At 36.7% G+C, this 15,183-nt stretch overlaps 1 protein-coding gene and 2 long non-coding RNA genes across 3 annotated transcripts; all 3 read right to left on the bottom strand.

Annotated features, from left to right (window-relative positions):
- Window positions 1–3,282: 3,282 nt before the first annotated feature.
- Window positions 3,283–7,258, bottom strand: LOC111804070 (receptor protein kinase-like protein ZAR1). Its single transcript, XM_023688755.2, has 2 exons — window positions 5,485–7,258; window positions 3,283–4,152 (listed from the first exon to the last, which is right to left on the bottom strand). Exons 1-2 carry the CDS (start codon window positions 7,244–7,246, stop codon window positions 3,515–3,517), a joined length of 2,400 nt encoding a protein of 799 aa, XP_023544523.2. The 5' UTR covers window positions 7,247–7,258; the 3' UTR covers window positions 3,283–3,514.
- A 3,593-nt stretch (window positions 7,259–10,851) lies between these two features.
- Window positions 10,852–11,415, bottom strand: LOC147793832 (uncharacterized). The gene is made up of 2 exons (XR_015420504.1): window positions 11,374–11,415; window positions 10,852–11,032 (listed from the first exon to the last, which is right to left on the bottom strand). It is a non-coding gene; the product is annotated as an uncharacterized LOC147793832 (long non-coding RNA).
- A 5-nt stretch (window positions 11,416–11,420) lies between these two features.
- Window positions 11,421–14,682, bottom strand: LOC111791752 (uncharacterized). The gene is made up of 3 exons (XR_002814683.2): window positions 14,596–14,682; window positions 14,106–14,226; window positions 11,421–12,915 (listed from the first exon to the last, which is right to left on the bottom strand). It is a non-coding gene; the product is annotated as an uncharacterized LOC111791752 (long non-coding RNA).
- Between the last annotated feature and the right edge of the window lie 501 nt (window positions 14,683–15,183).

The following is a 15,183-nucleotide window of genomic DNA, read 5'->3' as shown; positions in this document are numbered from 1 at the left end:
CCGCTAGCAGATATTGTCCTCTTTAGACTTTCTTTTTCAAGCTTCCCCTCAAGGTTTTTAAAACGCGTCTACTAGGAAGAAGTTTTCACACCCTTATAAAGAATGTTTTGTTCCCCTCTCCAACCGGACAGGCAAGTGCCAACTGCCTATGAGTGCAGCCGGTCTACAGGAAAAAGAAAATTGTCATTAAGGATAAAGAAAATTCAGAAGCTCTCCCAAGAGTCAAGAACAAAGGGCACCCTAGAAAGCTTTGAACATAGTTATTAGCATGGCTGCTACAATCATACAGTCAACAATTAGAAGTACAAAATCTCATTGCAGCTTTCAAAGTTCATTAGCATCAGATCCAGTCTGTTACTCTAGCCTTATCAGCAGGCTAAGAGCTATCATCCTTAGTCAACAAAAGCCAGAAGGATAGGTACAGCTTCATGTCAAATTACTCATACGAGTCTAGAACAGATAAAGGATTGATAATTTGGTCTAGTTCATCTCATGATGGCAATTTAATGCACTCAATAATAGAATGGTGTAACGGGACCATTGATATGATAAGGAATCAATACAAGGGGAATAAGATTCGGATTACCTTGTTGATCGAATATCTCAAGGCAATAACACTTAATTGAGATTCGAATCACTCCACAAGCAAGAACGATCATGTCTAGCTTGAATGATTCTTGTTGATCAAATACCTCAACGCAAGGACACTTGTTTGAGATTCGAATCACTCCACAAGCAAGATTGATCATGTCGAGCTTGAATGATTCTACGTGCAACCTAAACTACATAGAATTGCAAAGAAACTTAGCCATTGGCCAAAGAAAAGCACAAATGCTTCTTTTACTATATTTTCCAAGTCTCCCTACAAATACAACCTACAAAGCTTTATATAGCCTTTACAACCTTAACCTATGTCATACATAACTCCCAAATTAAATGGGCTAGTAAACGAGAAATACCCATAACCTCCATATTAAAATAATGGCTAGTTAACGGTGGAATATAGTAACCTAGGTGGGTTACAATATAACCTTAACTCCTATATTTAAAACTAGCTTAAATAAGACAAACAAATAGTTAAACTATAATTAAATAATGCAATTAATAAAATGTGCTTATTAGTCATCCTTATTAGTGGACTAGTTTCTTAAATTCAGCGGAGTTCATTAAATGCAACTTAAAGTGCATTTAATTCATCTCTTTCTTGAACCTCAACTTTCCACAACATACAAGGGAGGTCTCCAGCGTCTTCTAGAATTTCTTTTGATGAGCTCACCATAGCTTGAATATAACTGTATAATGTTTGTTGTAGCTTCTTGGCTCTCGTCCTTGTAATTGGACCTTGAGGTATGGAAATTCCTTGGTCGTGGTTCATATCAACCATTGATAAGAGTTAAGAGCTCATCAGTTATATATTCAGCTTCCACCATGATTCATCAACCAGATTGAGGAATAGGAACAGTATATAGTACATACGTATATTCCCAACGATTCAACAGTAAGAAATTGAAGAGGCCTGACTAAAATTCGCCTACCGCTGGCAGATATTGTCTTTTTTGGGCTTTCCCATTCAGGATTCTCCTCAAGGTTTTTAAAATGCATCTACTAGGGAGAAGCTTCCACACTCTTATAAAGAATGTTTTGTTCTTCTCCCCAACCGATGTGGGGATCTCACAATCCAATCCCTTCAGGACCCAATATCTTCGCTAGCACTCATTCCCTTCTCCAACGATGTGGGCCCCTAATCCACCCCCCTTTGAGACCCAACGTCCTTGTTGACACACCGCCTCGTGTCCACCTCTTACAGAGCTCAGCCTTCTCACTGACACATCGCCCAGTGTCTTCATTTGATACCATTTGTAATAATCCAAGCTCACCGCTAGCAAATATTGTCCGTTTTGGCCCGTTACGTATCGCCATCAGCCTCATGGTTTTAAAACATGTCTGCATTTCCACACACTTACAAGAAATGTTTTGATCCCCTCTCCAACCGATGCGGGATCTCACAAAAATCCAAACAAAGGAGTACCTACTACCTTTGTTCACACCATGTTTTTGCCTTCATAAATAATTATTTAATCTAGTGAATGAATGGAGTATTCATGCTCTAGTAGCAGCAGAAATTAAACAAGGCAATCATTTTAACTGCAATCCAAAACGAAATTGAACTGAACAGATGGCGGATTCCGGTCACCAATTTTTGTTTGTATTACTTACGGCGTTAGATACAAACGCATGCAGATACAAGAGCATAACTTGTGAGCTATACGTAGCTAAAAGCAGAAGAAGCAATGGCGGAAAAGAAAGCAAGGGAAAGAGAGGAACCTGATAGGGAATCTATATAAGGGGAGAAAGATTCGAATTAACTTATTGATTGAATGATTCAATCCATCACAAGTAAGATCTATTTTGAATGATTCTGGTTGATCAAATCTTTCTGTAATACTTTTTTGAGGTTTGAATAGCTCCGCAAAAGATCATATTTGGTCATAATTAACCTTATGTAATTATAATAAATAAAAAGTCTTAAAATATATTAATAAAATACAATTACACTAAATTGTAATTACCCAAAATTTATAACATTTTTTAAGGTGGTTTTCATCCAAATACAAAGTTTATACTAAATAAATTATAACCAAAAGTTGTATTAGTAAGCTTAATGAAACGATCAAATGTGGTTTGTAGGAACGTTGGTAGGTTGGGTTGGATTAAGACATTGTTTAGACCCAACTCAATTACTTAATAATAAACTCAACACAATTCAATCATTTTTTTTTTTTTTTAATTAAGTTGGTTCCAGTGGTTGGAATCATTTATTCAATTTTTTTTTGTAAGTAAAATATTAATTCATTAACCATCTATTTATTAATTTTTAAATATTTAATTAAGAATTAAAATTCAATTTCAATATATATTTTTATATATTATTTTGGGATCAAAATGTTAGAATTATTGAGGTGTTTTTTTTAACACCTATGGTCTTGTTATTTAGCATAGGGTGCTAAATCAGCTAATTTGGACTGCCATCATTAGTTGGGCAGTCGGTATCAAAGGCTTTTCTATTTAAAGGCTTCTACGTGCAGAATATGAACATGGATGGTACTTATAATCTTTCACGAATTGATGACAGATTTCACTTCACAGAAAGAAATAAAAAATGTCATGTAATTGTGACACTGCATCTTAATTAAACAAAGTGGTTGGATTCTAAGCATCTTATCTCAAAATTTTCAAATTCAAGAACATTGATACTTACTTTCCTCATGTGAAATTGCAAAATGTAAAATAAGAACAAATTATAGCATAAAGATCAGAGAAGAAAAATAGCAATTACAGAGTCGAAAGGGGAAAAAAGAAGAAACCCATCTCCATGGACAATTTTGTGCCCAACCTAATCTTTCTTGGCGTAAAAATTGATTGGCTCCTGCGAGAGTACATAATACTCGCAATTACAGTAGCAGCTTGACTGGTACAACAATGGCGGCCATGTTCATTAAATCACGATTATTTCTTACGATCCCATCCTGTCGAAACTCTCTGACACTGTTTTCATTCTGGGCCGGAGTTCCGGGTCGCTCTCTGTACAAGCGAGCGCCACGTGGAATACGGCGAGGACCTCTTTCTTGGCATGTACTTCTTGTAGCAGAGCAGGGTCAACCAAATCCGACAATGGCATTGCTTCTTCAAATCCTTTTCTGACCCATCTCACCAAATCTGGAATCTCCAAAGAAGTCGACGTGTTGGGAGAAAGCTCCGGTGACTTTCCGGTGAGCAATTCGAGGACCATGACTCCGAAGGAATAGACGTCCCATTTTTGGGTGGGACGACCGCCAGGGGCACGGGCCTCCGGCGCGCAGTAGTTGTTGGTGCGTTCGGTTTGGACGGACTTGAGGTATGAGAAGGCGCCGCCAATTAGGCCGCCGGAGGAGGAGGGGTTGTTGCCGGTGATGCTGATTAAACGGTTGAGGCCGAAGTCAGAGATGTGGGGCTGGAAATCGTTGTCGAGGAGAATGTTGGAGGGCTTGATGTCGCCATGGACGAATTTTCTTGGACTGCATTCGTGTAGATAAGCCAACCCCCTTGCGGTTCCCTTGGCAATTCTCAGTCTCGTTGACCATGAAAGCACTGAAGATGGCTGCCCGTTTCTCCCTGTTTCGTTGACAACGTCAGTGCGACATCAGAAAGATATATGCATCACGCCAATTAAACCAATACACTTAGTGGGTTTCATCTATTGTATTAAAGTTTCATTTGAACTTTGGTAAAACCACAGCTAAGTTGCATAAGGTAAGTTCTAAGACATAAACTAAGTTATAATGAAAGTTATTTTCACTAATCTGTACTTTAATCATCCTTAATTACCCTTATTAAGGGCGGGTGTGTCGAGAATTATTGGTATAGGTAAGGTTTGACTATTTGATTACTAGACTTAAAATACAACTAAGCAGATAAGATATTGTCTTCTTTGAGTTTTCCCTTCCAGATTTTCTCTCAAGGTTTTAAGAGAGGTTTCCACACTCTTTAAATAGTGTTTTGTTCCCCTCTCTAACTGATATGGAATCTCACTTTCTGGGCTTCCCCTCCAGGTTTTAAGAGAGGTTTCTACACTATTACAAGAGTGTTTTGTTCTCCTCTCCAACTGATGTGAGATCTCCCCTTCCGAGCTTCCTCTCAAAGTTTTAAGAGAGGTTTTCACACTCTTATAAGAGTGTTTTGTTCCTCTCTTCAACTGAGACGAGATCTCACAATTTACCCATTTGGGGCCGTCTTCACTAACACTAGTCTGGTGTTTGATTTTGATGTCATTTGTAACCGCCCAAACTCATAGCAAACAAGTATTGTCCTTTTCTCTCAAAGTTTTAAAAAGGTGTGATGAGAAATGATTTGTTTCGATCTCGAATCATGTGGAATCTCATGGGCTGTTACACAAAACATTCGAATGCGTAAGGAGCAGCGCCTGCAATTCAGGGCTGCGTGGAAAGTGGAGTGAGCACGGGGAATGGGGCCATCCATCGTTGGATCCCACGCTCGGCAATGGCATTAGGCAGCCAACCATTATGCCCAACAGGATCCCTCCAAGTCAAGCACCGACCCAAAACTAAAAAACAAATATCCCATACGGGAATTTTCTCCCCCACTCCAACCAGATAAAAGTTAAAAAGAGCTTTGCATTAATTATGTCTACGCCGTCGAGAGATCATCGATGAAGGGCCCAAAATCATCAAACAGTAGGCTGGGTGGAACCCACGTTCCAAAAAGCTATCACGGGTAGGAGAGTTAGTTGACTAATGTAATAACTACTGGTATTTTGTGTCGTAGAGAGCTAAATTCCAGCAATGTGATCATGAAGAGTGAAATAAAATTAATCCCAAAACAGAAAGGCAAGATTGAGGGAGGAGTTTTGGGTCGCCGTTCAACCAGCAGATTCAGACAAGAACAGAGCAATCAGATAATGAAATGCAAAGGAATTAAGGGACTAACCGCGAAGTGCAGAGGCCAAGTTTCCATTGGAGATAAAATCACTGATCAAAAGCTTCTCATCCGGCGCCCAATAATAAGCTCTCAGTTTCACGATATTGGGATGCTTTACCCTTCCAATGGCCTGCACCTCCGCCACGAACTCTTTATACCTCTGTTCTCCGCCTTCGCCCACCCGCCGTACGGCCACCGGAATCCCATTTCCAAGGACCACTTTGTACACAATCCCTAGTCCACTCTTTCCCAGCACATAGGCTGATGCTCTCAGTAGCTCGTCGAGCTCGAACGTAAAGCCTTTGTCTATGGCCACAAGCCCTCCTTCTTCTTTGCTTCTGTCACTGTTCTCCGGTTCCTCCATTTCGGACTCCTCATTCTTATCTTGTCCATTCATACAAGGAAAACCGCAGAGATCTTTCTGGTTCCCACCGAATTTTCTTTTGGCCGTACAGCTACAGCCGTTCGAATCGTCCTTCCTTCGCCAATATATGTACACTATTATCAGGCCGATAAACGCTACTCCGGCCGCGTCGGCGGCCGAGATGAGAATGATTAGTCCGGCGCTCAATCCTTTTCTAGGAGCAATGTAAGATGGCTTAGAATCCGTATTACCCGGTGAGCCACGTTCTGAACTCCCACAAGATTTCTGAAGAGGAAATCCGCACAAGTCGGGGTTATTGAGAAATGCAGTCGGTCCCTGATTCGCGAAGGAACCCGTCTGAGGTATGCTTCCGCTCAGATTGTTGCTCCGAAGGTCGAAACTCACCGTCACCGGCAAATCTCCGAGAGTCTTCGGAATTTTACCCGATAAATGATTGAAGGACAGGTTCAGCGTACCGGTAAGTGTCTTCAGTTCCCCCAAATCCTCCGGAATCGATCCACTGAAATCGTTGGATGAGAGATCGAGTTGAAGTAAATTATCCATCCTTGACCACATACCAGACGGGATTTCTCCGTCAAATTGATTTCTGGCGAGTATTAAATGCTGCAACTGTTTACAATTCTTCAATTCGTCGGGAATTGGTCCGGCGAGAGAATTATTGGAGAGATCGAGGTTCTGAAGCCTCGGAATGTTGCAGATCGAAGGGGGAAAAGAACCAGATAGATTATTGCTATAGAGAAATAAGCTATGCAATGAGGTAGCATTAAACAACTGCTCAGGTATGGAGCCGTAGAAATTATTGTTATGGAGGTTCAATCGCCGGAGATAGACAAGCGACCCAAGCTCAGAAGGAATATAGCCATGGAGATTCTTACCAGAGAGAGCAATCCCAACGACACGCGAGTCGCCAGAAACATTCATACAAGAAATGCCAGACCATCGGCAAGGCGTAGAGTCATCCTCGTTCCAATCGGAGAAAACAGAGGAATCAGGCGACTGGTCGACCGCCGACTTGAGAGAAAGAAGCGAGAGACCGTCCGGCGAGAGGGAAAACACCCTAAACGAGACCTGAAATTGAAAAAACAAAACCAAATCGAGGACAAGAAACAGCAGATTCTTCTCCATCATCACCACTGTCGTCCTCCCTCTAGAACAAGGCAGCAACGGCGACCGGCGGCGAAGGAAGCAGTAACCAGAAAAAGAGGAATCGAAATGCGATGAGAGTGGAGGTTGAGTAGTAGAGTGAAGAAGAGAACCAGAAATGTTGTTGAGGAAGAGGAGAGGTGGTTGGCTATGGCTGTCTATTAAAGGAGAGAGAGAGAGAGAGAGAGAGAGAGAGAGAGAGAGAGAGAGAGATTTTGATGGCTGCCATCTTCCTCCCGCCATCTACAAATAAACAAGAGGATAAACTAACGCTGAAATTTACTCTTTTCATCTCTATCATTTCATTTCAACCTAATTTTAATTATTAATAAAAATTAACTTTTAAATTACGGAAAATAATAAAAATATTTTAACCCAAAAAAATGTCAATTTACCAAATACTTTTCAATTTAATTTTTTTAATTGTATTGTAAATGTTTTACCCCCATCAACCAATCAAATATTAAATTATATTATTATCCACCGATCTCGTACCAATGAATATGTATTTCTTACTTATAAACCCATGATCATTCCCGAAATTAGCCAATGTGAGACTCCCTCCTCCCAACAATCCTCAACAATCTAGAGTCCTCGAACAAAATACACCCATTGTTCAACACTTGAGTCACTTTTGACTACACTTTCGAGGCTCACACCTTCTTTATTTGACATTTGAGAATTTTATTGACATGACTAAGTTAAGGGTATTAATCTGATACCATGTTAAGAATCACAACTCTCCACAATGGTATGATATTGTCAACTTTTAGCATAAGCTCTCATAACTTTGTTTTGGACTTCCCTAAAAGGCCTCGTAACAATAGAGATGTATTTCTTTCCAAAATTATTGAATGACTCCCTCCCAACAATTTTCAACAATATCTATTTATTTATTTTCAAACATCTAATTAAAATTTGCATAAAAAATAAATGATAAAAAAAACAAAATAAAATAAAATTATAATAAATATGCAAATTATTAAAATCATGGATGAATTTCTGATAAATTTAATTACAGTTTGGCCTAAAATAAATATTATAAAAGAAAAGGAGACGATCTTTTTGAACAAAAAGGATTAAGGGAAGTAGAAGAAAAGCAAAGGGGGGAGAGATGCTTTATGAATGTCGGCCTTTTTATCATTATCTTTGGGCATAATGTTGGATGTTTCTTGTCCTAATAAACTCTAACAACCCATTAATTAATTATTTTTTTTACTGTGGTTATCCCTTCAGTAACTGATATTTTTATATGTGATGCCAATACAACATTCAAATAATTTGGTTATCCCTTCAGTAATTTTTAACACGACTCTACCATAGTATGATATTGTTCACCTTGAGCATAAGCTCTCATGGCTTTGCAAGGCTTCCCAACAGGCCTCTACCAATGGTGATAGTATTCCTCACTTATAAATCATGATGAATATTTTTATCTGTCACGTCAATAGAACATCCAAATAACTTGGTTAATTATTATTTAATTTTATTGTTTATCAAATAGCATTCAAACTAAAAATAAATTAAATTAAATTACAAGTTTACTCTCTCAATTTTCATACTTTTATTATTTTTCATACTTTTATTATTTATCTACAAATATGGATGGGGATATTGGAATGGGATTTATTTAAATTCCCAAGGGTGGATTTATTGCATGCATTAATAATTTGAAAACATTTATCAATTTATTATCATTTAACTAAATTTATGAAGAATCTATGTAGACAGGGATGTAGCTAATATAAATATTAATTTTCTAGAAAATGGAATCACTCTAGAAATATATAGATGAAATTAAAAGATAAATAATCAGGTACGTGAGTGAGCACAGTAAGAAAATAGACAACATGAGAATCAACCATCTATTAAAGGCAATCATTATTCTTCAGCTAACAATAATAAATATCTAACGTTCCACAATCACTCCTCCATTTCAGACCTTTAATTGCAGGCTCTCGTGTGGGCCATTTGTTATATATATATATATATATAAGAAGCACTAGTATTAAATGCATTATGATATGGTTGAGTGGGAAGATGTAGAGGATGATTGTATCTTATTCACAATCATGAAATCATGCTTAGAAGCTAAATAACAAACAAATATGCTCTATTTTATACCCGCTTATTCTAATATCTATCTCTTTTTTATACTATTAACTAAATTAAATATATGTGTTCCCGATTTGATAGAAAACAAAATATTCTTTATAAGCGTATGGAAACCTCTCATTAATAGACGTGTTTTAAAATTTTAAGAGAAAGTTTGAAAGAAAAATTCAAAAAAGACAATATTTACTAGCTGCGAGCTTGAGTTGTTAGAAATGATATCAAAACTAGACACCAAACGGTGTGCCAACGAAGATGCTGAGCCTCGAAGCGTGAGGACACTGAATGGCGTGCCAATAAGGACGCTGAGCCCCGAATGAGGGTGGATTGTCAAATCCCACATCAATTGTGGGGAGAACGAAATATTTTTTATAAGGGTATAAAAACCTCTCTCCCTATCATACGTGTTTTAAAATTTTAAGGGGAAGTTTGAAAAGAAAAATTCAAAAAGACAATATCTGATAGAGATGAGCTTGAGTTGTTAGAAATGGTATCAAAGCTTGACACCAAACGGTGTGCCAGCGAAAATGCTGAGCCTCTACACGGGAGGACACCGATTGGTGTGCCAACAAGGACGCTGAGCCCCAAATGAGGGTGGATTGTCAAATCCCACATCAATTGGAGGGAGAACAAAATATTATGGAAACCTCTCCCAATCACCTCGAGGGGAGGCTCAAAGAAGACAACATCGGCTAATAGTAGACTTCGGCTACTACATATTCGATTTCTCGCTGTTTGAATTTTTAAATCTTAAATACGTACTAAACACGGATTAAAAACTTTAAATAGTGCTTAAAACATGCTTTATAGTGATTTTTATAGTGATTTTGCTACGGTTAAACCCAGTATCACCTGAAGACCTAGTTTTAATCCTTCAAACCCGATTTTGATAGTATGAAAGTGATATTAACCATTTCAAAATTACATCCAAAATGCCCTACTTCATTTAGTAATAAACAAATGCCACGACAAATGTTCGAGTCTCCTTATTCCACAAGTTCGTGAACAAAATACTAACAATAATAATTAATTAATTACTGTAATTATTCGGAATATGTCTTTAATTGTTTCCGAAGCTCACCTATTAATCAATCATTCACATAATTTAATTAATGAAACTATTGTTGCCACAGCGGTAACAAATTATTACAGTTTTACAACAAAAGAGGATCAAATATAAACAGACATTTGCAAATCCAATACATAGCAACATTGCATAATAATAATTTAGTTCAACCTAACATACAAAAACAAGCAACAGATTTAGGGGTAATAAAATAATATAGAAGGTAGAATTAGAAGTTTAATTTTTACCTTGGGTATTGCTTAATCTAAGGTTTAATGATTATTGTTGGAGTAGTTGGAAAGGTTGGGTCTACAATTGATGTAATTTATTATCCATGTCTTTCTTCTTTCATTTATAAGAGGCTGGTCAGCATGTATGTGATTTTACGTTAAAACATCTATATACTCCTTCCTTTCCCCAAATCATATAAACACTCATAATTCCTTTTATCCAACATAGTAATATCATTTATTCAAACACTTCCTCTCTAAATCACTATTTTAAACGACGATTCAAGCTATGAAATATCATCTAAAATATAGGTCATTATCAACGTTGCAAAAAAAGTTGTGTATCCATTCTGAAGTACAAAAAAAAATCAAGTTCTTGATGCGAAACTGATTGTAAAAGAGGGTAAATCGGTCGCATTAAATAGACTTGTTGAGAATGATGATCTAATTCATTGCCTATTATTAGTAGAAGGTGCTCTGTTGGGATTGGGATCCTCACGGACAGAAAAAGATTGCAGTCGATTTGCTAAATCCAAGAATCTCTTAGATATGATACAAAATAGATCTTGTTCTATTGTTGAGATTGAAGTTTGAAGAAGGGGAGGAGAAGGAGTCCTTGACCTGCAACAGATAAAGGAGGATTTATTCAATCACATAGTTTGGGCTACTAGAATACGGCGCCCTTGGAGCTTTCTATTTGATTGCACCTAAAGGTCCAATGAATTGGGATTTCCCCATTGAGCTAGGTCATTTCTGATGAAAGAGAGGTTTATTTGACATCCAAAAATTGCTCAACAACGGTCGTACAAGTGAGGAATGTTAGGATAAACCAAAAAAAATCGGGTAGAACCAGATCTAAATGTTGACTAGGTAAGCGTCCTGTAGTAAGAGGAGTAGCTATGAATCCGATAGACCATCCTTGCAAAATTAATCAATAATTCTAAGTTTTTCAAGCAATTTACCTGGAAGCCCATATTTTATGAGTCCTCCATACCTCAACAGTAGATTGTTCCTGAGGCTAAAAAGTGAAGACAGCTGTAAAATAAGAATAAATAGCTTGGGGTCCAAGGGATCATATTAAATCTCAAACAATGATGTGATATACTATACAAGTCTATGTCCTACATTTTAACCAAATAAGCTCAAATTCCCAATCTGCATTGCACAATGGGATCAACAGTCATCACCAAAATAAAAGAGATCAAATGAACTGTTGGATTCAAATTTTCAAGCAAAAAACTGCTACATTCTTAAATTTTTAATTACTGAATACATTTTCAATAGCAAGCTAGCTTAATTATTGCATTTTCATATAAATGTAGGTCCAAAGAATAAGAAAATGATTTGGAATTTATCTCTCAGATCATACTTTGCTAAGTTGTGCATATGCCAGAATGATTAGGGATGGAATAAACATAATACCAGCCAACATGGAGTAACATTGACTCAGGAATTTATTATTATTATTTTAATATTCTACATGTTCTGAATAATATTTTTAAGAATAATGATATTTTTTTTTATAATAAAAATATTATAGTTTATGTTAGTGTGTCAGGTTAGACTTTTGCATAGTAAAGCTGAAGTGTAGTTCAAGAAAGAAATCGAAGGAATAATTTGTTGAATAGGCAACTCTAGGTTGAAATTTTGTCTTGCTTTAAAATGGGACCATACAGTACTAAGTAAAATTAGCTAATTCCACCCCTCGCATGTCCTAAATCGCTAAATCGCGTCTATTAGGGAGAGATTTGACACCCTTATAAAGAATGTTTTGTTCCCTCCCCAACCAAGGTGAGATTTTACTATTTATAACATCTTAAACTCACCACTAATAGATATTGTTTTCTTTGAGTTTTTCTTTTTGGGTTTCCTTTCAAGATTTTAAAACGCATTTGTTAGGGAGAGGTTTCCACACCCTTGTAAAAGAATATTTCGTTTCCCTCTCAAACAAATATGGGATCTACAAAACTGAACAAAAACCCAATTTCAGATAAAACTATGCTTAGAAACGAGAAATGGATATACGATATACATATCGACATGATAAGGAGAGGAGTAATCAGGAGATACCACTAGCAACTCTGTTACTGACCTCGTCTCAGAATGTTGCATGATAAATTGCTCTTCTAGACAGTTCAGCAGCTTCTTGAACTGATAAATCGTACCGGTAGCTGCAGACACGTTGGAAATCAGAATACCTCAAATCCATATTGAAGTTTGGCATAGTCAAGAATTACCAATTGTACATGAAGGAATGAAGCACAGCAGTGTGTTAAGAAGTAAATTTCTCTACCTTTCTCAGGGGTATGTTAAGATTTTTGTACCAATGATGTTGGGTTACAAGTTTCTATTTCGATGAAGATGAAGGACAAGTAAAAGCAAAGATGAATACCCATTGTCCAGGACACCATACACATAAGGTGAACCAGATTCAACTGACATTCGAGTTCCTTTCAATTTTCCTCCTTCACTGTCAAATAATGCAAATAATACAATCGAGGTCTCTGCAATCCCATAAGATATTGTTAGGAATCATGGATCTCTCCACAATAGTATTGAACATAAGTTCTAATGGTTTTGCTTTTGGACTTCCCCAAAAGGCCTCGTACCAATGAAGATGTATTATTTACTTATAAACCCATGATCATCCCCTTAATTAGCCAATGTGGGACTTCCTCCCAACAATCCTCAACATGGTTCACCATGGAGAACACGCGAATCCACCCAAACACTCGGCTAATCGATTTTTCAGGAGGAAGACCAAGGGGATTCTTGGAATGGCAAAATCAAAACGGAATGGTTACCAACTAGTTTATGCGGTCCGAAAAGATATCAGGAGTTTGTTTGGTTAACTATCAAGAGAGTTAATTGTCCAAAATCTTCAGTTCCAATTCCTTCAATTAAAACAAAGTGGACCAGACCTTTCTAATTGTTTATAAGAGAAAAGGACAGCTTGGAATCAATAGGAATCCAAAAACTAACCTTGTTCGAGACGGTCCCCTATCAAGTATCTTTTTTAACTAAAATTACAGTTAACTTTCTCCATTTGCAACCTCTCCTCTACGCCAGGCACACCTGAAATATACTTCGAGTGCAACCTGAACTGCACCCATCTTTTTGCAGCTCACTCCGTTGTCTAACCACAGTTTGCCACATGATAAACTCTTTTTTTTGTTTAAAATATATTTTTGTTTTTTTCTACTGTGGAAGGATTTGGCTACAAAAAAATGAGTGTAACCCAAGATGCACTCAAGTATTTCTCCATCACACCGCCCCTTAACTAATTGCCAAAATTATTAGGTGGGTCCTTTCTGGATTTTCCTTTCGGTAACCGTCCAAACCCACCGTTAACAGTTATCGTCCTCTCTGAATTTTTCTTTCTAGTCTTCTCCTTAAGGTTTTAAAACACGTTTGCTAAGGAGAAGTTTCCACACTCTTATAAGTAAGACTTCGTTCCCCTCTTTCCTTTCTTTCTCTTTCTTGTTATGTCCCAGCTAATCAGACCCCTCAAATAGGAGGAGGTGCAAAAGGACCGTTTTTCCTCTAATATTGACTTTTACTTTTTTTTTAATATTACAACTATCCCGAGCCTAATTTCTTTCTTCATCGACTTGCTCGGTCTCCATGGCCTACATAAAATCTCATGACCTACATGTATATGAATCTTATGAAGGAAAGCAAGAGTCATTGATACCTCCTAAGCTCGGGTGTTACACATGTTCACTCACATAAGCACAGAATTTGGAATATCAAAAGACGTCACCGAAAAAAGTGGCTGATTCAAGACCGGTAGTGTCCATCTTCATTATCAAGATCTTGTGGAAAATAAACAACAAAAATCCAAATAAAACATTCGTTATTAACAAGCACAACTGAATATAGCACACACAAGAAGAAAGCTCCTCTGTCGCCATCGGGCGATCAATTATAAACAACGAAGGAAAAAACTGTACACATAGTAATAAACCCAAAAATCAGAGTCTCAGCTAACAATCTCATCCTATTTCTGCATTATCTCAGTAACCAAACTGATTCCACAACTATTGCTACAAATCATATTTGTAACGTGATTCAATAAAGGAAATGATCAAAATGAAATACAACAAAACTTTCGGCAATCGCCATTATTTAAAGAAGAAAACTGAAAAATACAAATCGATTGGAGAATAAACTTTCAACAATACCGTTTAAAGGATGATGCAGAGACGATTGCAGGCGTATATCGAGGACGACGAACAATGAAGTGAACTAAACGAGGGTTATTGTAGAAAATGGCGCCTTCTTTGAAAAAATCAGTATTTCTCGACTCCTTTTAAACTTTTAGTTCATGTGCAGTTACCGTTTTACCCTTATGGATTTATAACACATTATTCCCTAAATTTTATGTTTCAATCGATTTTTGTGGTCGTATTTAATGTCTTGCTTTTATTTGTTTAATTTTTTAAATATTTTTTTACATTGATTTTTTAATTTATTTATGTTATTTGGATTATTTTGTTTTACCATTATCATTGATTTAATTGTTAATTTATTAATAAATAGAACTAACCCGTTTGAGATATTTTTATGATATTTGAAAATTATGTTATCCAAATTTGTCATTACAATTAAATATATATTAATTTTATAATTTATTTATTATTATACGTGAAACAAAAATTTAAAACAAGTTGGTTCAACTCCTAATTAATCATTAAAAAATAAAATTTACAAATTACAATAATTCTTTAAAATAACTATTTTTAATAATAATAAACGGGAATAAATTTTAG

This window comes from Cucurbita pepo, chromosome 1 (genome assembly GCF_057944985.1).
Source record: "Cucurbita pepo subsp. pepo isolate OVF chromosome 1, ASM5794498v1, whole genome shotgun sequence".
NCBI classification, from domain to species: domain Eukaryota; kingdom Viridiplantae; phylum Streptophyta; class Magnoliopsida; order Cucurbitales; family Cucurbitaceae; genus Cucurbita; species Cucurbita pepo.
This window is presented reverse-complemented; position numbering and strand designations above follow the sequence as displayed.